Consider the following 25,603-nt stretch of genomic DNA (forward strand, 5'->3'; position numbering starts at 1 on the left):
CTGTCGGTGTTCTAGTTTAGTTGAAAAGTGTTAGTAAATGATCTTTACCAATGCCAAACCCAAGTCAGCTGAACCGTAACATCGAAACACAATACTGTCCAAGGGCTCGGACATTTGGAGTTATCAAAGGGTCAAAGTCTTTTCACCGAGCGACCTACCTCTTCTTTGGCGATCTCCAGGTGCTCGTCCAATAGCTCATTTCGTGCAGTCAGATCTCGATTCTGCTTGAGTAGCGATTGGCCGATCCGTGCTGCCAATTCAAGGTCCCGTTCTTTCTGTTGGAAGAAAACCAAAAGTGAATCAGGACTGAATCAGGCCAACTCATGAACTGTTGCTAAATCCGAAATAGATTGAGAGCGGCACCAATTATCCAAGGGATGTTTACACCACCCACAAATAGTATGTATGTCGTATGTACGTCATATGCTCGTGAGCGTGGATACTCATCCATTGAAAATATCCTACCTCCTCCAGTAGATGGGTTACAGCGTCGATGTCATGGTATGTCTTGGTGACTTGGCCCACTCTGTCTGAGCAAAGCACTGTAGGGAGAAATAAAGGGATAGACAAAGAGAAAGAGAGAGAAAGAGAGTCATTGAATGTCAATCAATTTCAAGAAACAATCGACATTCACAGCCGCACAACTCCTCGAGAATGCTTTTTGTTTTTTTCCCGAGTGAAGTTTCATGTGAGCGTGCCAGTGTTTAGGGAACGTGCCAGTGTTTAGGGAACGTGCCAGTTTTTGGGTATAGGAAACGCCTGTACTCTGAAACGTTTGTGCATAGTGGTAATGTATCCCACATCCCCTTATACAACCACATAAAACTGCTCCAAGAACTGTGTCTCTCTTACCATGATCCAGATTAAGAGGATAATTCCTTTGAGTCTCCCTCTCTCTCTCTCTCTCTCTCTCTCTCTCACTATGTCTATGTCTATTACTCTCTGTCTCTGTCTCTCTCGCTCTCTCTCTACCAAGGGTTAAAAGAAGCACCAGGCCACTAAGAGTGTGGATTGATGGGATTAATGCCAGTTATAGACATATGCCAATTAAGCACTTGTTTACTTGACTCTGTTTACTGGTGTCTGTTACTGTGTTCACCCATGGCATAAAAGACATAGGTCTCAACCTGTCTACCTGTCCATTCCTACATTACCCAGGTGTAGGTGTCAACCTGTCCATCGGTCTATTACTACATCATCCAGACATAGCTCTCAACTTGTCCACCTGTCCATTCCTACATCATCCAGGTGTAGATCCCAACCTGTCCACGTGCCTGGCTCTGGCCCAAGTCTGCTGCTTTGCAGGTATGTGTGTGACCTATTTTGAACTCCCACGACATATGTGCAAACATACACACATACACAAACAACACAACAGGAAAACAAAAAAGAGTGCAGAGTTTTGTGTGGACTACAGCAGTGTTCAGAGCGTACGCATTTAGTCTGAAAGCTTCTGTGCACGTGTGTGTTTTCCCTCCACCGCAAGCTGCAGTAATATCCATTAGTCGACAAACTGGTGATTAAATGGAACAAAACGCTCCGCTGTCCGGTGCTGTATATTACACAGAACAGGCCCTGAATCTGTGCCAGACCGCCTGTACCCTTCTTCAGAGGTGATTTTAACTGCAATGCGGGACAGAGAGACAGAGAAAAAAAGAGAGAGAGAGAGAGAGAGAGGGCAAGGCCTCAAAAATGATGAGGAAATCTAGTTCTGTCCCCCAGAGGGAAGTGGACAGCTGGTGTTGAACTCGTGCCAAGGCTTAAGTGTTTCTCACGGCTCAAAAAGGTACCGCCTTAGCTTACCGAAAAGACTCCAGACGTTTGTTTATAAACAATTCAAAAACAGTTCCACATAGAATACCCATTTGTCACATTTATCCTAAAACAATTCTACACTGTCTGTTCCAACGTCATGTCAATTACATGAAATTGTGAGTGCCATCTTGAGTGAGTGCTGTCTTAAAGACCTTGGGTGGATTGAAGAAATAGATTGGGTATGCATATTCATTTATATGGATTTAATGAGAACTTCTGTTTATCTTGTTCACTTTGGTCTGATTTTCTGATAAACACAACCTCAGAATCATCCCGTGTGTCGGGGAACAAGTCCGTGGGAATGGCAGAAAGTGGATGTTAGTGTTGATGGAACTATTTTATAGTATAAATAGAATTTTCCCCACACCAGCACTTCCACATGTTACACATAGACCCCATGATTACGGTTTGGACATTTGTGCCATGTATTTAAAAGTATCATATAAATACACACTAATTATTCTTAAATACTAATGTGTATAAATAAATAATAAATCTAGAAAAAAAAAATATAATACAAAATAATTGTCGTTATGTAGTTTAGTCCATCCCAGTAGGATGTCTCCAATCTTTCATGTCTTGGGTAAAGCTTCCTTCATTGTGACCCACTCTTTCATGTCTTAGGTAAAGCTTCCTTCATGGTGACCCACACTTGACGGCATCAGACGTATACTGTACAGGACGGACGATTATCATGAAATCCTGCACAATTCCCCTTAGACTCCAGGTGTACTGAGTGAGTTGTCAACATGAGCTCAAGAGGCCGCCTCTGGTGTGAAACACTAACCCACCCTCTTGTCTCAAGTAACACGATTAGTTCATCACCAGGTTGCATAGCCAAGTTTTAAAGCTACCTTTGATAAAAGCAACACTTTCCCCAACTGAGCCAGTTTGAGAGTGTTTGAAGAGCAGCTTCATCTCATTACCAGTGACTCTGCCATTAGAAATCCTGGCCTGTGATTGGTCCACTGAACAAACGGAAATGAGCTTACATTAAACAATCCCCTCCTGGAGAGTTTCTCCAGACAGACCTCAAGTTCAACACCCAACACCAAGGCAAGGCTCTAAAATGGCTTCCCCCTAGCCGCGCTCATTGAGTAAAAGGTGACTGAGAGGGACAACGGACATGCCCGTGGGCATCTGTTGCAGTCAGACATCCTCCACCAAATGTTAGAACACAAGTGCCACAAGTGAAGGATTACTGACTATATCATAACTAAGACTTTAAATAAAAAGCTAAAGAAATAAATAAGCACAGGCATAAAAAATGTATGGAGGCAAAAATGTATGGCCAAAATTAACATATAACCTGACTTTTGGTGCTTTAGAAAATGACTTAAGAAAAAAACAAAGCAGTGTAGATTCTAGATTATATCAATACCGTAGGTTGGAAGAGTGAATGAAGTAAATTCTATCAATACCACACGTTGAAACAGTGAATGAAGTAGATTCTATCAATACCACATGATGGAACTGAAGGGATGACTTCCCTTTCTCACACATCGAAAAGACACATTGTACTTCTTGTTCTCACAAGGCTTAGCACAAAGCCTAAAAACATCCAACAATGAAGTCATTAGCTCACTTAACCTCAGTGTCTATTCCTGACCTCATTCCACCACACACACGGCAGGCCACCTGTGGCTTACTGCGGCGCCATCTTCTGCCCCTAAAGCCTCCTCTGACGCCGCCCCACTCAGGCGATCCACCAACATGACCCTCTGTGCCACGCTCTAATCACTCGGCCTGGTGATCTGGAAATGATCCAGGCCCAACCTCTCGGAGATGGTCGCTCTCTTTCTCGTCTCTTTCTCGTCTCTCGCTCGCTCGCTCCCTCTCCCTCTCCCTCTCTTTCTTTCTTCAGTTAATAGCTTTCTTATGTTCTCATTTACAAAGTGGCAAATCTCACCAATGTCATCACCGCTGGCTGGCTGCTGATTTTCAAAGTTGCAAACAGGTTGGGAGATGAGATGTGGATGACAGTTGAGTTTTGTTTTTTTTCGGGCCAAGAAAGTTTGAGAAATAAATAAACCTACCTACCACTGATGCTTTGGCTCACCTAGTAAACTGGGTCGCTTGCTTTAGCAACATTCTATACCCTCTTCTGTACTTTTCCTTATCCTAGTGCATAAAGAAATATGTCAAATAGGCATAAGTCAGTCTAATGTATATGATATGTGAAACAGCACAGTTAGCAGACAGAGCAAAGAAGCTGACAGAATGAGAATCCAGATGTACGCTGCTGAATTCTGCCTGCACACTGAAACCATCTGTAGAACTCTCCTTGAAATGATCAACAATTACTTGAAGTGCCCCAGGGTGCTGTTCATTTGCGTATCTGGACTTAAGTAAAAGGGCAACACAACACAGAATCGTCTGTGTTTGTTTATGGTAACACTAGGACATGCAAAGTTCACAGCACTGCAAAAACAACTGAACCAGCAACAATGGCAACAGCAAGAGACCGGCCTGACATACTGTACATTATGTTATATTAAGTCAAATCATGTTCACGTCAGCATTATTTCTTGAATTTATTGCTGGGATTATAAGGAAACAATCTAGGAGAGTCCAACCCTCACAACGAAAGTAAACAGACAGTAAAGGCCAGCAGTTATTGACGCATCATACAACTAGCATGCAGGCACAAGTTGTTCTATTGTCCCTTAAACATGAAGAGGCCAGTTTTTGACTCTTTTAAGTAGTCTGCCATGCCAAAGTAGAGGATTCGAGGTTTCTGGGGGTGTTATTTTTATGTCTGTACAACAAAAACTTGCTGAGCTTTGAAGGCAATTCCCCATAAAAAACACATTATTCCCCACGGGAAGGGTTAAACAGGAAGGAGGCAGAGGCCAATTTAAATAGCAAGCAAGCAAAGCAGCCTGAGCCTCTCTGTGCTTCTCTGACCTTGTCAGGCACATTAAGAGTTGTGGACAAACATGGCGCACCTGAGGGAGACCAAACACTGGCCGCTTGGCAGGCAGAGTTAGCGGCCACTGATAAGCTGCTTACTTTGAGCTGCACCTCAGACCACAGCCATATTTGTCTGCTGACGCTAGCTTGCTTGTTGTGGCTAGGTGACTTGCATTGAGTTCAAATAACATGAAAATAAACTCAATATAGATATGGCTAAATTTGCACAAACACTATTAGCTGACCATTAGTAGCTTTATATAGTGGTATCACTATCAATGATTAACTAGCTAACAACTCCCTTCTTACTCCTTATCTGCCTCACATAAAATGTCCCTCTGCATGAACGGCTAAAAACAAAACCAATATTTTCTAGAATATTTCTACTGTGTAACTACACTATGTGCTGAGTATAAAGCGAATCCACAGAGACGCAGAGAGTGTGTAATCCCCCCTGTTGCGGTTCCAAAGTGAATCACCGTGGCAGCCACTGCAGAGGGTTCTGTCTGCCGCCACTGGTTTGATGACCTTCAGGCGCAGGGACGCAGTAATGTTATAACACAGTGAACACAACTGAGCACGGCAGGCACTGTTTGCATGAAGAGGGTCACACTTCACAAGTGCAAGGGCGAGGATGAGAGCAGGATGAATGATGTGCATACACACACACACACACACACACACACACACACACATACACACACATGCACAACAGGCAGCTAGAGGAGCGGTTAGCTGAATTTTGACCAATTTGCCTAAAAAGAGGGAGAACAAAGACTTTTCTTCCCTCTACTCCTCCCATTTTGTTCCCTTTCTCCAGTCTGTCAATCAATGTCTCTCACGTTGTCTTCCCCTCTGGATCCTCTCTCTATCTCTCCCTTTCCTCATCCGTCCATGAGCTTGATTCCTCCACAGTCCATCTCCATGTACACCTGATTTTCCCTCCTTTTCTTTGAGTCTGTTACTCTACACCTGTACACACATATCTCTTTCCTTCCCTCCTCCTCCTCCCCGTCTCCCTCCACCCGTGTTACCTTGCATCATCTCCCTGCACATCGCTTCTGCCTCCGGCCCCGGCAGCATTTCCTCCTCGCCCTCCTCCTCCTCCTCTTCCTCGTCCTGGCTGCCGCTGCTGCAGCTCTCCTTCTCACTCTCCTCCTCCACTGACGACGAGCTCCACACTTCCATGGTGACCGCTACTGGACCACAACCCTCTCCCTCCTCCTCTTCTCTTCCAAGCTATCCCTCAGTCTTGCACCGGCACACACACAGCTGGGATATCCTTTTAACCGCGTAGTTCCGTTCAGTACAAGTTTAGTCCCAATGGTACCCAGATGAGAGCGTCCACTCCTGAGGCTGTGCTGCTATTGTCTGATGCCTGCCTGCCTGCCTTGGCAGCGTGCTCCTGCACCTCCCCTTGTGGATGCGTGTGAGAGTTAGCGCGCGCGCGCGCCTTGTGTGTGTGTTTGAGTGGGTGTGTGTGTGTTTGCGTCCAATTCTGTGTTATGTTGGCCAGCCTCGCTCAGAGGTAGGTGACAAATCCGATGAGAGTGGGAGGGGTTTTCTCTGCACTGACGGCATGCAGCTCTTCGGTTCTTATTCACCTGGGCAGATGGAGTGGCAGGAGAAGCGGGGGGGTTTGGGACCAAAAAAAGAAATCCCTCAACTCTCAGCAAAATCAATAACTCTGAAAAAGCTGAGTCAGTAATACTGCGTCCAAGATGTTCGATTCGATTTCCCAGAAGAGAGTGACGCATTGCTGCAGGCAGGATGGAGAGGGTATTATGTCCTAAGATCCCCCCCTGTCATGCTGTGGCAGATGGTACGTTCTGAGAGTGCCGTGTTGGAACTGTAGACGTAATGCTGCTGCAGAGACTCAGACTGCCTGCCCCCCCCCCCCCCCCCCTTACTCACACACACAACACATGCTGAGGTATTGAGACTGTGTGTGTGAGTGCATTTTTTTTGTGTGTGTGTATACATACATATATACATAAATATATATATATATACACTGTATATATACTGTATATATATGATATGTATATACATGTATATGATATGTATGTATGATAAGATATTGTAACATGTGTGCCATAAGCCTATGTGTAGGGTCAGGGATGGATTAACGAACGGGCCTACCGGGCCCAGGCCCAGGGGCCCATGAGCTCAGGGGGCCCATGAGCTCAAGGGGCCCCTAAGCCAGAGCCTCTGCGTGAAGTCGCTGTTATGTATCTCTTATTTGTGGTTGAAAAAGGCATATTTTGTTCATTTGCTAATGGCTTTAATTGAGTGTACCTGTGCTGTGTTCGAAAATGTGCATGAGCGCCAGGGGCATAACTATTCAATGCAGCCAGCGCGGAAGGTTCATAGGCTTTCTAAATTTTATCGAACATAGGGATGTCTAAGTGTCGCTAGTTTAATACGACAGTGATCAAGGATGATATATTATGACCTATTGGTGATACCTTATGCTATATATTATTTAATTTGTTATTTTTGTCATATACAGATATGCAATGATGATTGCTGGGTAATATGTATCTTGTTCGCCAATGTCAAGTCTCTATTTGATCATGTGACGAGACGATACGATATAGCTAGTTTAGGCGCAGAATCTGAATGTCAAGACCTACAAGTACACACACGCACAGTACACTTGCCGAACGACACCTTTCAAACATAAAAGTGGTGATGCACGATTTGGGTAGGTCTTAATCAGTTTCAATTTGGAAAAGAATCACTCGGCTGTTGCCCTGTCACATGTAATGTCAGAAACAATAGCAGGGCAGTGCACCGAAGGTGGATGTTACGGAGTAAACTTTGACCTGTTTACTGCCTTTAACATGTCCAGGCCCAGGGGCCCGTGGTTTCTTAATCCGTCCATGTGTAGGGTGAGAGGTGTGAGGGAATGAGAACAAAACTACAGCTATGCTTTCAGCAACTGTTTTTCCATTGTGTACTTCACTGTGCATGAAACATTTCTAAACCAAGACAGCTTTGAAAAATTGTGTCAGGTCTCCCAATATATGACAACATGTCTCTTAATATCACCAGAAAGGAAGAAAGGTCAGAGCCCAAACAACCATAGTTATCTGGGCCAGAGGCAGAAGCACACAGGTCTGATGGAAATGTTATCGAGTGATTTACTTATCTTATTGTTAGGTTTCGGGGTGAGGACTGTTGTCCCTGTGCCAAGTCTAATACTCAATGTGTGCTGTGCCACTGTGCTACACGGCTCAAATCTCAGCCGTGCAAATGAGTCACCAAAACCCAGCAGCTCCCATCACACCGATACACGAGTGCCTTAGGAAGGTGTGCAGCAGCTCCCATCACACTGATAAATGAGTGCCTTAGGAAGGTGTGCAGAAGCACAACTACCTCTAGCTCCTTACAGCCACTACAACAGGCCAGGTTGAAAACTGCAAATACGTTTATAAAGCATCAAAACAGTACAATTTAAGACATTGTTAGTCAGTGTAGAATTCACAGAACATAGGCTAGATCTGTCTGAATCTTTGCATTGTATGTGCAGATGTATGCCATGTACTAAGATATTACAGCTATGTGAAGATTATATTATATATATAATATGTAATGTATTAAGATACATTTAGATGGACCCCATAAGACTCTCCACTGATGCGTCTGTTCTGGGCTGGTGTTGTGGCACTGCAATCTGGCACACTGTTGCAAACTAGCCGAAGCGCTGCAGTGTCCTTCCTATCAAATATTTAACCTCGCTGCCATCAATTTTTCAGACTTAGACGGTCGATTCAAGGTCAGGTACGGCACACAACCGATTCCCACCCAGACGTTGTCTCTAAAGACTGTTCCTGGATCTGCCTTGTCCTGGGGTCTAGTGAGGGTTTGAGACATGGCAGTAGTTAAGGAAATTCTGATCGTGGAACAGTGCTTTGAAAAAGGTTGTGTCTGTCTGAAATCAGACACGGTGGCCTCAATTTTGGTGTGCCCGCTGTCTACCCGCCTTGTCCTCTTTCCTGAGCCTCTAGCCGTTGGGCAATTCTGTGCCAAGAGGTAAGCGTGTCTCATGGTGAAAGAAAAGAAAGCTGTGAGGGGCTTACAAAAGCACATCCTATTTTGACACCCCCAATATAGAAAAATCAAGATTGTATAGAAAGTCGATTAACGAAAATCACAGTTCCTCCTTACAAACCATTTTACGTCAAAAATCGAATCAGCTCAGTGTTCCATGATTATCCCCAAGACAATGCAGGCAGGGACTGAAATAGCTTGGAGCTTAAAACAACAGCACCAGGGGCCCGCCCCGCCCCTTTGGGCCATGGGTGCTCCATGGGTCCCCATTTGGCAGATTTCTGTTTCAGCACACACTTAATTTCATTTAAAAAAAGGAGGAGAGGATGAAAACAGAAATGGAGGAAGGGAAAAAAGAAAAGGTGCAAAAGAGAGGGTCGTGCCAAAGAGACAGCTAGGTTTCGGCTACGGGTGTAGAACATCCGGGGTAAGAAGATCTGCGATCTGTCCACGTGAGAACATCTCTGGCAATACAGAGAACAGCCCCCGGCTGGTGCCTTTGGCAGCCATGGTTGTTTGTCACACTCAAAAGAGTCCTCATTATTTCAGCGGCTTTGCTTCCCTTACAATTGGTTTATCTACAGCGAGTGTCCGTGTCAAAAGTCAGTCCAGACTCATCCAGACCAGGCCATCAGCTTACTGTTTCTTCCCCATGATCATGATAGTACAAAGATACCATTCCACTTCACTTGACTGATGGCTCTCAAAGTAAAAACAGAACCATCAAAGACCAGTGAGGGGATTTATCATGAAATTCTCTGTATGTTACTCAGTAAACACGTATGCACTACAATGGAGAAAACTGAAGTTATATGGCCACAGCTAGAATATGTACTTGTTTTAATGCTTGGCCATTTTTTGTATAAATCTGGGTAGGCTTAATTGAAGCCAGTAAAAAGTTATTTTACTATTTGCAGCAGTCTGTTAAATCAAGCATTTCACAAACACCACTGAATAATTTAGCATACTGGGCATTTTATATTGACAGCAGTCTTAATTTTATTAATGAAGCATCCATATACTAAAAATACAATCTCTGGTTGAAATAAATCCTGTCTAAGAAAAATCATCAATTGTTGTTTTCTTTCCTTCAGATAACACTGGATGGTTTTTGAACAAATCAGGGGAATCAGACTAGTTCTCCTATACCTGAGGCCTCAGTCTAGAGACATTATGACATGACAGTCGGTGGTCCCTAAAATAATATTCTACTACCAAGGGCAATTCAACTTTCATCCTTTCAACTGCTCCACTGCATTCCCTGTTCCACACACACACAGCCCCCAAATCCCCAACCAATCCCTTTAAGGCACTCAATGTTTACACAGGGGGTGGAAAAACCTACACGACACAACCACAAGTCGCTCATCTTCCACACGCCGACACGACTACGCTAACGCGTCTGGCCTCACCTGGTGTCCTAACACGCTCACCGTATCCTCAGAGGGGTTTATCATTATACCGCCTAAAGACAAGAGGACAGACAATCGTTACACAGTTGCCATGCTTTGTGGCCACGGCGATGACGTCAGTGTAGGCCTAAAGAGGGGCCAGGCAGGGGGTCAAGACTAGCAGCGCGCCGCCATGGAGGTCCAGAAGGGGCTAAATATACTTAAGCAGGTCTTGCCGACGCTAAGCAGATTGGTGGCATTTGGCATCTGTGTACCCTGCTAGGAAGGGGAAGCGATCTGGGATTAAGGAGCACTTATTCAAATCACCTCAGTGGTTCGTCTCCCAGGCAGGCAGACAACGACTTCCTTAAGGAGGATCAATAGTGAAAATGCATTCAAGGGGGAGGATTAGGAGTGCTACGGACTACAGTGTTATGATAGGCTGACTGTTAAGGAGCTGAATCATTGAGTTACTTCTCCATCAGAATAAAATGATTGGTTTATCATTGATTTTGCCACTCACTGTGCAAGCTGACACCTCAAGAGGTGACTGCAAAGAGCTTTGAGGATTCCATAAACTTGAAATACATTTTGGTAGATAATAATACGTTTGAAACAGCTACAGGTTCAACAGGACCCCAGACACTGTCAGTGCTCCCAAAGTTTTGTTTACACCTACAATGTTCTAGCTGTATATTAAATATTACTCTTCCGAACCTGACACAAGGCAGAATGCACTCCTCTGTACAACAGGCTGCATGTTTGATAACACAAAATCAGGAGCTACTGTCTTCACTGCAACTAAACATTGCACATTTCAATTATGCTGTCTTCAAAGCCGAGAGGGGAACATGTACACTAGTGGGCCAAAAAATTAAGTTGTTGATTAGCCTGAAACAAAGGCATTTGTGGAGGTCTGGAATACATTAGACAACCTTAAGCAACCACATAGTTCAGATGCTAGATGCAGGAAAGATGTGCAGGTGTAAAGACCTCAAAAAGACTTGGGAAAGGGCCAAATTGTTATGGCCAGATGACTGGGTTAGAACAGCTCTGAGTCCTCTTTCGTCCTCTCAAGACAGCTGTCCAAGGAGGGACAAACCATGAACCAGTGGCAGGGTGTTGGGCGCTCAAGGCTCATGGATGCGCTAGGGCAACCAGGGCTCTCCAGTCTGGTCCCAATCAACAGGGGGGCTGCCGTTGCACAAGCCACACATAAAATGCAGGTTATGGGACTCGTATGTCCCAAAAAGCAGTGTATCGCCCCCTGCTGCGTGTGGACTAATATGTCCCAACAAGCAGTGTATCGCCCCCTGCTGTGAGTGATGGGGCCTTGTAGACACAGACAGGTCTGAGTGCCCATACCAACCCTTGTTCATAGTGGGCATGCAAGCATCAGAAATGGACCACGGAGTAATGCAAGAAGTTCCCTTGGTCCAGGGAGCCCCATTTCCCTTTTACAGAATGTGGACAGCTGGGAACAAGAGTTAAAGCAGCAATACGGAGTTTCTCGTCCAAAACTAGTAAACTAACTACCTAAAAGCCATGCAATAACTTGCAAACACCACCAACAGTCCAGCTGACACTGATAGAAACTTACCAACACACTAACTGGTGTCTTTTGGCAGTTTAGCTGGCAATGAAAGCTTTTCTTCCATTTTTGCAGGGTGTACCAGCCCGTTACACAGAACTACATAGGGCATATCCTGGTTGGCTAGTTGGGAAGGCACAGGTGTTTATCTGTCCTTCACATGACCATATGCTATCAAAATGAATTTGAGGATGGTACCAAAACTAGTTGCCTGTAAAACCATATCTCAAAAAGTGTCAAATTGTTGCATAGTGTTACTTTAACAATTAGCATCTAACAGTTAGCATCTGCGGAAAGAGGCGAAACAAGTCCGATCAGTGGTTGACTTTCAAGGATGTGGTGGGAATGTCTTGGTGCCAGATACCATAGGGCACCTTCAGAGATCTTAAAGAGTCAATGCCTTGGTGCGTCACAGCATACGGAGGACCAACAGCACATTAATACATGTTTGATCATAATGTTCTGGCTCATCAGTATATTCAGTGAGTACTACACCACTAATTCACCTCTACTTATACTGCATGACAAACTCAGAGGTAACCCAGCAGGGGGCCGTGATGCCTGATCTAAACACCATCTGGATGGACAGCCTCTGGCAAATGAGAATGACATTGCACCAGTCAGGGCGCACAGATGACGAGACGTACGCTGCACGCCACTGAGGGACAACACACCCAGCTTTGTATTGATTACCTAATGGGGGACACTGACCTTGTGAAAATACAGAAATCGTTAAAACCCCATGGGATTGCATGCGCTGCTGTGTTACGTAAGAGAGAATAAGTACGCTGGAGTGAGCTGGCTAAATTAAGCAGCTTACCATCTGTCTCTGGTTGTGATATGGAGAGTATGAAAACTCAGTTCTGTGTCTCACCGCAAGGCATTGCTGAGGTGCTGAATCTGCTACACATGCCAAACTCAGCCGGCTACAATAGCATAGCACTAACAGTCTCCACCCAGAGATACACAAATTAAACTCTTTTTAAATACCCTTTTTATGTATATTTAATAAATGTAAATGAGTATGTTGAGTATGAAAATGAGTACCACCCAGAGATACACATACTAAACTGTTTCTAAATACCCCTTTTGTGTATATTTAATAAATGTATGTTTAATAAATGTGAATGAGTATGTTGAGTATAAAAATGAGTGTGTTGGTACTGCCCTAAAGCTGACATAAACAGTTATGTCTGATAAGAGCTGTTTCGACGATTACATAAATCCAGACACAGAAAAGTACATAATAAATGCAACCTATTGTGGTGAATATGCACTGCATGTAAAAGAAGTTACCATTTGCACTCTGATGTTTCAATGGCACAGAAGGCCAGTGACACCACCATATGACAGGGATTACACACAGTCACTGGTAGGTCACACACAAAAACCCCAAAGACATTCACACAACATCTCCATCACATACATAGGCACTGCAGCAGAATAGCATGTTGTATGTATGTTAACAGAATAGCATGTCGTATGTTAGCAGTATAGCATGTTGTATGTAAGCAGTATAGCATGTTGTATGTTAGCAGTATAGCATGTTGTATGTTAGCAGAATGTAACTTCAGACCAGTTGGAACATTGTGTGGCAGCAGCTGCTACACAGTAAAAGTGAGAAAATACCTCAATTCCATAAAACATGTCACATGACAATCATTTCTGCTGTGCAACAACAAGCAAGACGGTGTGTGCTGATCAGTATAGCTACCAGCAGGCAGTACTGGAGTGAATAATGGAATACTAAAAATAAGGACATTAGAAGCACTCACGGAAGTACTTAAGGGTCTCTTCGATCAGCTCCGGCGAGAGTCCCAGGATGGCCTCTGGAGGCAGGATAGGGGTGTGCAGCCAGTCGTCGTGGTCGTACCCAAACACACAGTCCGCCCGCAGCGTGTATCTAGGCAGATCTTCCTTCAGCAGACTCACCAGTTCCACCTCTGGCAGGTTCAAGTTGTAGGAGATTTCTGTAAATGTATATATGTGTGTGTGAGTGAATGAGTGTGTGTGTGTGTGTGTGTGTGTGTGTGTGTGTGTGTGTGTGTGTGTGTGTGTGCGTGTGTGTGTGTGACAGAGAAAGAGAGACAGGACGATGTGTTTGTGCATAATTGGAGCATAGGATTTCATATGGTTGTTTGAATATAGCATGAGAATATGAATGTATGTGTTCATGTGGAAAGGTCATTTGGCACATGAGAAGGGAGAGGAAAAAAGGGGGGAAGAAGGCATAAACACTGTTAATTCCAAACTGAATGAACATCTTTACGTAATAAGACCCGTCCAGTTTATGTATGAATGCGCAATTCATTACAGTGCCTCCAGATTAAAGGCCTGAATCAGCACTCAGTGGCCATTCATTGCTGGAAAGCACACCAGGCATGCACTTTCCTAATAAGCGCCTTCTCCTCACCAGACTACACGTGGAAGAGCTCTGATTCCCCCTGCAGGTAGCTGTCGGAATTGCATTCGACTTCGTCCACTGTCTTTAACAGCACGCTTTATTGCCAAAGACAATCAAGCCTATGAGTTTCTAAACAGCAATAATCACAGTTTTGATTGGGACACAAAAATGCAGTTTTACAAGCAGGGTTTACGGCGTTTTGGTAGTACATCGAGCACAATGCACACATACCTAAATGACCAAGACACTACTATGGGGCTAGTGGTTGACCTGGCAACCCATCACCTGCAGCATTCAGTTCATATTAGGCTAAAACGCAGGCCAGACCGATGCCTTGTGCCAGACAAACCCCCTCTCCATATATCCTGCATTGTGTGGGGCTAACTGAGCGGAACCAATTAAGCTCAACTCACACTGCTTGTGTTCCTGACATTGTGTCCGACTTACATAATATGTATGGCTACGTGAGGCCGGTCTGATTAGCATTTTCCCTGTTATCCTTACTTTCGAGCGCTATAACTAAGAGTTTATAGAAGCCATTCTCGCTGATGCATGATGAGTATAAGATGAGGCAAATGACACTTGATGGCAATAGGCAATATCAAAAGCTAACTGAAGCTACAGCAACTGGACACTGATTTATGAAACCACATTAACCAATTCTGTTCGGTTGTAATTGGAAAACAGATCACTATCTTTTTACGTAGTATGAGTAAAGAGGAGCTAAATATTTGTCCTCGTGTTGTTCACTAGTTTGCCAACAGTGTCCAGATGTTTAATGTGTGCCAACCGACGGACAACAAAGCCAAACCACAAACAAATCCTGAATGCAAATACACCCCAACGACTCTCCTTTTCTGTCTGAATCAACCCACCGCCTCATCGGCGCACACGTGTCTACAGTACGTGTGTGTGTGTGTATGTGTGTGTACAGTACGTGTGTGTGTGTGTATGTGTGTATGTGTGTGTGCAAAGAGATCTGTAAAAGGATAGCCTAGTGGTGCAAAACATTACCTCAGAGTATATATGATTGACTAAATGTCTCATAAAACTAAAGGCACACTGCCTCACGATTTAAAGGTGATTCTGGCGAAAGGCGGTTGATATTTGAGCTCAACGGCCAAATCAAATTACACCTCTCCGTTCTGTGCTTCCTAAGTAACGTGTTGATATAGGCTGGCAGAGTGTGTAGCTCAGTCCGAGTTACTTTGTTTGTTTCCCATTTACAGAAAACACACACACACACATGCACACACACACGCACACACACTCACACACACACACAGAACAGACAGCTAGAGGAGCAATTCGCTGAATTTTGACAAAGAAAATGTGTATTGGATAATAATCGTGGACTCTACCTTTAGAGCTGGAGAGGGGATGTTTCCCAGAATATGTACATAAATAAATGCTACATATTGTAGCTGAGGTGGACATAGCTTTGCATCATAGGGGGGTTTCAGTCCTGTTAACTGATGAGGTTGTTTTCTGGTTTGACTCCACAGAACCCTGATTGGATTGTTATTGATCCTCCTCCTCCTGCTAAAAGCACATCCGTGAGTGCTCAGGCAGACCTGCTTACTGGCCCTTCATTTGTTTGGGAACCTGAGTGAGGTGCGTTGGCTATACATACACAGGGGCCAGAAATGGCTGGGCCCCTGGAAAGGTCAAGTGAACGGGCCCTCCACAACTGTGCTTTACTCATATCAAGGCATGTGGGTGCTCTCTCTCCTTCCTACATCAACACATACATGTAAACTGAGAGAGACTTGTGAAGAGCCCTAGTGAAAGGGGCTGCATAGGCACGCACACACACACACACACACGCGCACAAGCACACGCAAACACGCACACACACACACTGGGACTATCAAATACATTTTCTTTGTATGAGAGTCCCTTCATTTCAGTAAGTTTGATAACAAAATGGCAAAATTCAACAAAATAAAAAATTATCAATCAATCTCAATCACAAATCCATAGAATTAAACGATTAAAACATGCAATGGTGAGTAATTTGCTTCAAAATAAAATTGTCTTCCCCTCCCCCCGACCCACCCAACCCCCGGCTACAGGGCCCCAGAGAGCCTTCCCCTTGTCCCCCTCCTATGGGCGGGTCGGCATACACACCCTTAACAACACTGGCAGTGTTCCATAACAACACGGCACGCTTTGATGTTCTGTGTGTGTGTTCTTCATACCCCTTGGTCTTGCCACAGAACAATTCTCACATTGATATTGAGAAAACGTCTGAAAACAAGCTGACACCATTCTGTCAGGAATATGTGAATCTATACATCTGTGAGATATAGCTATACGTATACTTACATCTCTTTTTTTAAACCACTAAGAACTTTAATATGAATGGAAATATTTCTATTTTATCAGAACAACTCTGAGAAATTGACACAACAACAGAACCACCAAGAGATGATTACTATGGTTACTCTGACTACATGAGAAATGTCTCTCCACAAAAAATATCTCTCAGAAATGCCAACACTGTGTGACTCACCTGTCAGTGTGGATACATCCTTGGCCTGACATCCAGCTTGGGTCTCAGCGCTGGTTCCTGGGGTCTGCAGGTGGGGTTGGGGCCTCCGGCTAGGGGCCCCGCATCCTTCCGCCTGCTCCCCATGGACGGATTGGGGCCCCCGGTGCTCCAGTGAGGGCCGAGGGGGGCGAGTTGGGACGGGCTGCTGAAGACGGGACGTCCCCGAGGGCTGGGACAGCTTGGCAGGGGGCAGGCGGTTCAGGGTTCTGGTTGGGGGACGGGGGTCGGCGAGGCTGGACTAAGGCCACCTGGCAGACGCGGGAGGAGGAAGAGCTGGTGATGCTCTGTCAGCAGTGGTCCTGGTGGTGAAGCACATGGGTCTGGGAAGCTGCTCTCATCTAACTCCTAAGAGGGAGAGGCAGAGGGAGAGAGTATGCAATTGAGAACTTTTCACATCATCATTTAATCTCAAAACAAGATACGTTCTGTGCTGCACGTATTTTGAGGCAAAACCTTTGCAGGGGGGGGGGGGGGATCAGTAACCACAGCACAGCCAGATTGGTGCAGAGGGATTATATGTGAAATGGCAGTTCATGTGTCAATCTGTATGCTGCGCAGTAAATCCTGAGTTATGTAAAAGAACATGGCTTAACCACTGCACATAACCTCATTATCTACTAGAAGGGTCGACTGAAAAGAGCATGTTGTCACAGGTTAGCAAATCACTTTAAAAAAAAAAAATACTCTCTTTCTTTCCTTATTTCATTTATTCATCCACTCGACAAGCATCTACAAGACAACAGTCATTTTACTCATCCACTGCCTTTATTTAGTTAGCTGGGTGCCAGCGCTCATTCAGTCCGGCCTTGTTTCGCCATGGCCTTCCAGAGGACAACAACAGTGCTTCGCTTGTTCTTCTCGTATCACTTTCACCGGCAAACCGACCCAGCCAATGATAAGACTTCGATCTGTAACCGGATAGCCACCGACGTGGGTCCATTAGGTGAACAGGCAAAGCAGCACTACCTATCCTAATGTTATCATTATTGTGCTATTTTAAGATCAATAAACCAACTTCAGACATCGTAAAGAGCAACAACTGACATTCAGTTCTTTTAATCAGGTAAGACACTCTGACCATTGCCTTAATAATATCACGCTTCTCCAGTGTTCATTTTAACTTTGTTAAGTGTGAACCAAAGAATGTGTCATTCTAATGACAAAAGAGCTCCGCTGAACGACATCTTCACAGGCTTGCCCCTGAGCCATGACAATACATTTCCCATGGAGTTTGTTTACTTAAAATGCTATCGAGTTTGCTACAGTAGAAACTTCTCATGGCTTCAGGGAAAGGAGTAACTTCAGCAGTGATATTTCTGGCTCCTTATCCTCCCTATGACCTTCAAGGCAAACTAAAATGGAACTCTGAACTCCAAAGTTAGCTGGCAGAGTTTGTGTTGTGTTCTTTCTGTTGGAGGCGGCGAGGAGGACATGCGTGTGTGTGTGTGTGTGTGTGTGTGTGTGTGTGTGGAGGGGGTGGGGGGTGTATACGTGTGTCTTCTCACACACTCCACAGGGCCTTCCCTATTCACTGAACGCTCAGAGAAGGGAGGGGAGGGGAGGAGCAGACAGGGAGGCAAGCAGGGGAGTGAACAGAATAGAGAGAAGAGGTGAAAAAAGAGAAAAAGGATTGGAACGGGGAGGGGCAGACACTGGATGCTGTTCATTCAGTTCAGGGCAAACATGCTGAATAACATATTATAATTTGATAACCTAAACGACATGGAGAGAGGAGAGTACAGCACGGCCTTCGAGCATCTCGATTCCGATTGGCCGGAGGCAGGCTGCCTCTGTACTCTGAACCCTCTGTCTCCCGGGAGACGGGCCGACTGTGGCCGGCGTGGGTCATGTGACGTGTCTGTCAGGGACCTTTATGAATATGGGGATTAGCCGGGCAAGGCAACTATACAAATTTGTGCCAACAGGTTAACTCTGTGTGTGCACTGCACTACACGGCTAAGGGCTAATGTACTTAATAGCACATCAAGTATTCATTTCCAGTTGTCCTCCTTTGTGTGCTATCTGATGACTAAGAAACACATGCTTTAATTTGATGATAACATTTTGTTTACTCAGCCTCCATAGTGACATTACATTTACTGTATGCAAGTTAATAATTGCAAGACAGAGAATTATTATGAGACGTCTAGTGAAACGTGTCTACCCAGAAAATCATCATAATCTAAAAACATCTGAACACAATGCCCATTAACGCCCTAAACGAGCGAGAGAGAACATAGAGTTCCATCATCATATTTCTGTCGCTCTCTCTCAGTCACTTACTCTCTCTCTCTCTGTCACTTTCTCTCTCACTCTCTCTTTCTTTCTCTCAGAAAATCAACCTGGCCTCTCAAATTGCTGTGAAACAGGCGGTAACTGACCTCATACACCTCCAGTGTTGGGCACATGAAAGCCCCTCTTGTTTACGGTTTGGTAAGTGGATAATTAAACGACGAGAAATCGAGGTCACCTCCACTGCAGTGAGTTAAGCTCTACGGATGGGAAATGCACGAGAGTACAGTTGGGACCAAATAACTAGTGAGTGACAGACTGGTTTGGTGTGCATTCATAGACTATTGGGGTTGAGGAGTTTAGCGGGACACAATGCTCACAAGCTAAGCTATTAGCAAAAGACCTGGACCTCAAAGACTCCTGGCCTCAAGCTAACACGACAGGTTTGAAAACATATACGACAGGTTTGAAAACTTTCCACTGTTTCATTCTCATGAGCTGAATACATAAATATTAATGATAATGCATAATGTATGCACAATAATGCATAAAGTATAATTACCGTACACCACTAATGACTTGAATGTTAGTCAGTTAACATCAACTTCAGTATTTAATATCACATATTTTATTACGTATTAGAGGTCAGTTGTTCAGGGTCTGTTTATGTTACCTACTGCATAAACTGCTGTTAGTAAGATTCTCAATGTCTGAATGTCATTACCTTCAGAAACGTCATAGTATCACACTCGTAAGTATGATTCTTGTACGCTACATGCTTTCCCATGCGTCACAAAAGATAAACAAAAGATTTTGTAAAATCTTTGTAACAAAGCATGTGTTTGTTGTCACTGAAGTGGTACAAGAAATACTTCACAAGTAACAATGTTAAAAACCCATATGACAATTACATCATTACACAGTTCATGAGAAATGCTATCAGCTAGCTCAACTGCTACTACTCATGACCATATAGTCTGCATCCTTTATAGTCTGCACCCACGTTTTACTACTCTGAGCCAGTATCTGGAAGATGACCTTAGTTGGTTTGATCTGAGATAAACCGTATCACTTTTGTATCGGAGGATACAGCCACGCAAACAATGCACGCTGCCTACGAGACCTTCTGCACGCTATCTGAGTCGTTGGCACAGCATCCGGTGTGCATGTGACAGGTAGTTAGATAGGGCAAACACACCATCCTGCTGCCCACTTGTGTGCTGAGTGAGGTGAAATTTTCCATGGATGAGCCATGACATGAAGCAGACTGTGTTCTGAACCCGTTTGAACTCATTTGTAATAAGTGGTTAATTTAATCAAGTTCAAATGTTTTGTTGTTTGGTTGGTTACAGGCCGCACCGAAGTGGACTATGTAAGCCAGGTGGTCAGATTATTTTGAATTAGTTGTGGGCCCTTTACCAGCTTCTAACACACTAAATACAAGCCTGTAAATCCTTCAAGTTCAAGTAGACAACAACACATGGACACACAAACACCCTCATCTTCATTTCAATAAGCTTTTAATAAATTCCCAAGTATCTACTTGAAATGATACAGTGTGCTAATTTAATGTGTGCCAATTCTCCCTATTCAGACAGTTCACCAGTAGTTATCAGGGAACATAGCTTAGCGTTAGCACGTAGCTGTGCTCTAACTGTGACCCGAAATCAATAACTCACTAAGTGATGAACAGCAAGGCTCTGATAAGGCTGATATGGACATCATTACCCCCACTGACACTGGTGCACATCAAAACGGGTGCAGTTCACGACTTCACAGTGAAGTAGGGATAGCGGTACCTTTGCCGCTTTTGTGTGAAGCTATTAACGAGCACTTGCTGAGTCAGCAAAACAAGGTAAGCAGAGTGTAGTGTCTGAGATACAGTCCAAACCTTACACTTGACCCCAGTTCAAACCTTACACTTGACCCCAGTTCAAACCTTACACTGACAGAACAATTTCAGTGCAGTAAGTCAGCAGGTGTACAGAGAGTCACCAATGGACTGGAAGTCATGGTCACAGCTATGATGTCATCTATTGTCTAATCCCCACCCATGCAGGTGACTGCAGACATTATCATAGGCCTTCGTTGCATCATCCAGCTGGTTAACTATTAAACCACAGCCTTGTTTCCTGTAAGGAAAGATTTTCCATCAAGGTTTGGAGATAACGGCCATTCAAACCTTAACTGACACAAACGTCACTGATCACAGACCAGTCACTTTGGTTTGAACATCAGTCATTCTGCTGTCTGCTGTCTGCGAGGTAATGGGATAAGAGGGAAGAGTAGCGCAGCACACTTATCATCGACAGGAAGCCCCTCGTGACGTCAGTATTACTACTGCTACAATCCGTTTGTCTTCTGCATGTGACCAACCCTGGCAAAGGCTTGTGCAAACATCACAAACCAGTGGTGATAACACTAATGACCATGTCTAGAGAGGAGCAGTGAAGTCCAAAGGCAGACAGTGACTGGAAAAGTTTTCTGGATGCAACATCAAGACACAGTAGAGGTCACAAAATGTCTTTGGCATAAGTAGGTAGTGAGAGCATTGGACGATATCTGGTAGACATAACACCAAGTCATTTCAGTGTTGTAGCTACATGTACTGTGTGTATGTGTGTGCATGTGTGTGTGTGTGTGTGTTTGTGTGTGTGCGCATGTGTGTGTATGTGTGTGTGGTGAGCATTAACAGCAAATGTACATCAGTGTTGTAGCTACATTTACTGTGTTAACTTACTGTTAGCACTGCGTCTATGTGTGTGTGTGTGTGCGTGTGCGTGCGTTTCTTGTGCGTGTGTGCGTGTATGTGTGTGCGTGTATGTGTGTGTATGTGTGTGCGTGTGTGTGTATGTGTGTGCGTGCGTGTGTGTGAATGTGTGCGTGTGTGTGAATGTGTGCGTGTGCGTGTGCGCGTGCGTGTGTGTGTGCATGTGTGTGTATGTGTGTGCATGTGTTTGTGTGTGCATGTGTTTGTGTGGTGAGCATTAACAGCAAATGTACTGTAAACTAACACTTTCTAAAAGGAACCCAGAATACTTTCACAACAAACTTTGTGACTATGACAACGGGGTGGACTATATCTTGACGGCAGGAAAGTTCATGCCCACGGTAACAACCTCTGAATTTCCCGTAAACTCTACTGTGAAGACAGAGGGTGGGAGAAGGGAACTGTGTATGTGTCCTCTGTGTGTGTGTGTGTGTGTGTGTGTGTGTGTGTGTGTGTGTGTGTGTACGTGTGTGTGTAAGTGTTATGGGGTCTCCATGGCTGTATATAAGGGCATAGTGGTATGCCCTGAAGCACATTACTGAATAAGGCTGTTAACTCAACTGAGTGCCACAGCATGTGACATTGTTTCGAAAGGGCACCTTTAAGCTGTTTGGGCTCTGGAAATTATTCAAGACCACAAATACACACACAAGGAAGGGGGGGGTGGGGTGTCTTGGGGCGTATCAATCATTTCACACTACTCTACTGGACAGTGGCACAACATGGCATCACTAGTGAGCCTGGAGCACAACATGGCTATCACTAGTGAGCCTGGAGCACAACATGGCATCACTACTGAGCCTGCATGAAAGGAACAAGTGAGATCCCAGACAGCCCGCTGGATGAGCTGCATAACCCACATGACACCAAAGAACATACAAAACACACACACACACACACACACACACACACACACCAAACCCTCACACTCACTTGTCCAGGCTACAGACTGAACCAGATATCTGACTACCAACAAAAACAACCTTGCCCCAAAACACATCCAAACATACGCACTTTAGTCTGAGCTAAATACAAACAGCACAAACACGCAGAGATAAACACAAAGGCACACACACAAACAAAACAAGCAAACAAACACAAGCTCACAACTAACAACATGTCCCTCAATGTTTAAATCATGACGCGCGGCTCCAATGTATAGCAACAGCCAGTACAACTACAGCACACACTAGTGCTGTGGAGGTACCAGCAGCAGTATGGATCACATACTGTACAGTAAAATGAGACCAGCACAGCCTGCAGACACTTACTGCACTGTGCGGAGAATCCCTGCATTGGACGCAGCCGGGGAACTGTCCTCCGTGAGGCGAGAGAAGGTCCGGGTCACATTCAAGCCCTTCAGCTCTGCACCGGTCTTCACTTAAAGCTGGGCACACTTAAAATCCCCCTCTCTCTCTCTCTCTCTGTCTCTCTCGCTTTCTCTTTCTCTCTGTCTTTCTCGCTTACTCTTTCTCTCTCTCTCTCCCTCTGTGTGTGTCTCTCTTTGTTCTCTCTCTCTCTGTTCTCTCTCTCTCTCTGTTTCTCTTTTTTGCTCTCTTTCACTCATTCACCTGCTCACTCACTAAGTCAATCACTCACTCACTGCATTTCTTCCCCTTCTGTGCCTAGTGACCAAGGGGGAGTGGTGGGACAGATGGGAGGAGTTAGCTGGAGGAGGTGGAGAGAGTGGATGAGAGAGAGAGAGAGAGAGGAGAGAGAGAGAGAGGAGAGAGTGGCGTGTGTGGAGGATGAGTGAGAGAGAGAGAGGGTGGGGGGTATATAGGATCAAAAATACAGAGAGAAGGAGGGACAGAGGGGAAAAGAGAGCGAAATTGAGAGCGTCTGTATGTGATGTTGAGCGAGGCTGAGTGATAGAGAGAGAGAGAGAAAAAAAGAGAGAGAAAAAGAGAGAGAGACACTAGAGCCTGTGAGTCAGCAGTCTTGTGCTTCTACCGTGTTGCAGCTGGGGACCAGGGATCTCTGTCCTGGCTGCACTCACTCCCCCATCAGCTTAATCACATCCTGTCACGTCACGTCATCGCCCTCACTCTCTCTTACTGAGGGGCCCAGTCAATCCACTCCACCTCTCTGTCGTGGCTAATCACACAAGACCAATAAATACGTCCTCCTTTAAGCTCATCACTGAATGGGTTCAGTCACTCTGGCGGTACCAGATACAATGTATCTGGACAGACTGAGGCATCTTGAGTTTAGCAAACATGACAGAGCCATCTGCCTCTCTAGCATCGGTGTTTGAACACTGTTATGTCCTCATCCACCCCTAGGCACTTTTGATCAGGCTCCCCTTGATCAGGCTCCCCTTGATCAAGATACCAAGGCACTTACTAATGCTTTCATGTAAGAGCCTTCATATGTTTGGATGTTTGGATCCATGTTTGGATTTTCTGAGGTTTAGATGGGACACCAACATTGATGATGTGTAAATGGTGAACATTGATGATGTGTAAATGGTGAACATTTGACGCAGCTCCACCATTCACACAGAAAGCATATACAAACATGCTACATCTGGCCCTAACCTTTACATGAAATAGCAAGGATTTTGCTGTGTATTTGCGTATGTTTGTGTGTGTGCCAAATGTGTATATGTGTGTGTGTGTTTGTGTGTCACTTGGGCAGCAAATTTCAGATAAGCTGGTTTGTGCTAACAGTCTACAGTGACAGCATTGTACCTTATTTAAAGGGAAACTTCAGGCAAACAGTGCAAAAGTAAATTAACTGGCCCTAATACTTTACCACTGCATGTGTACTGACGGAGCTATGCTCTCAAAAAATGGGTCTATGGGTGTTCAGGCTGTGGATGTTTTAATACAACGTCAATAAAGATGGCTACGGATGACAAGTTGTGTGTTTACACATACACATTGGAAAGCGTTCTGCAGAGATCCTTGTCAGGTTTTCTTTATGCACCTATTGTCAACAGGAATTAATATGCCCTCATAATTAATTAACAGCGGGACATTTATTTAGTGCACGGCTCCAATTACCGGTCCAACAGGAAAGAGGCACGCAGAAGTATTCTGAATGCGGCACGTGCAGCTTTTAACATTAGCTGGAGACACACTATAGTCTGATATTACGCCATCTGCAAGTGTGAGAGCGTTATGATATTTATAATAATATGTCAGTAACCTAGCGTGGTGTCGTAAAACTCAACTCAAACTAAAGTGAACTTACATGCATTGTGTAGTTTACCGGAAGGGGATTTCAAGGTCCCAGTAGGTGGTAGCCAAAACTGGATTTTGGGACCCTCAAAGACATCCCTGTATTGTTAGCTTGTTGTTGAAAGTGTTGCATAATTTGGTAGAATTCCAAGTTATATAAAAGTGTTCCTTTGCATTGTTCCATGATTGCACTGATGCTTTGGCTATTAGGAGGCTACACGAGAGGATGCGAACGGGAAGGGAAATGGCATAGGGCACCACTGAAAAAGGATAGAGCTCCCTCAAGAGTCTAAATATAAAACTACTCTCTTTAAAAGGACAATTGTCCCCCAGCGTCCATTCAGTGTGTGCTGCACTACGCAGTACATTTTTTAACAGTTCTATGGAAGATTATTCATGAATAGAAATAACTCTCACTAAAGTAGCAGGACTAAAGCAAGAACTGACAAATAAACAGCCATATAGAGTATTGTTGTGCCTGGCTGAAACCTTTAGTAGTGTAATGTTTCTGTGCATGTCATTTTATTTTGGTCTATCTGGGTCTGTCGGAGGACTTGATGACTTGGCCGCTTTATTTTTAACCCAAAATAAAGGGGTAAGTTTATTTGTTTTGATTCTAATGTGTTCTTTATCAACATTTCCCAGGCAGGCAAAAAGGCAAGGTAGACAAACGGTCCTCGCGTAGGCATCGA

The 25,603-nt window shown here is 44.5% G+C and overlaps 1 protein-coding gene across 1 annotated transcript in view; it reads right to left on the minus strand.

Annotated features, from left to right (window-relative positions):
- Positions 1 to 25,603, minus strand: part of hap1 (huntingtin associated protein 1) — a 45,602-nt gene that overhangs the window by 10,713 nt on the left and 9,286 nt on the right. The window contains exons 2-5 of the mRNA XM_031561742.1: positions 16,686 to 16,962; positions 13,542 to 13,736; positions 466 to 542; positions 159 to 275 (exon numbers count right to left, since the gene is read on the minus strand). Coding sequence (XP_031417602.1) covers positions 159 to 275; positions 466 to 542; positions 13,542 to 13,736; positions 16,686 to 16,962 — 666 coding nt within the window. The remainder of the gene's footprint in view (positions 1 to 158; positions 276 to 465; positions 543 to 13,541; positions 13,737 to 16,685; positions 16,963 to 25,603) is intronic.

The sequence above is a fragment of the Clupea harengus genome, chromosome 24 (assembly GCF_900700415.2).
Source record: "Clupea harengus chromosome 24, Ch_v2.0.2, whole genome shotgun sequence".
NCBI classification, from domain to species: Eukaryota; Metazoa; Chordata; class Actinopteri; order Clupeiformes; family Clupeidae; genus Clupea; species Clupea harengus.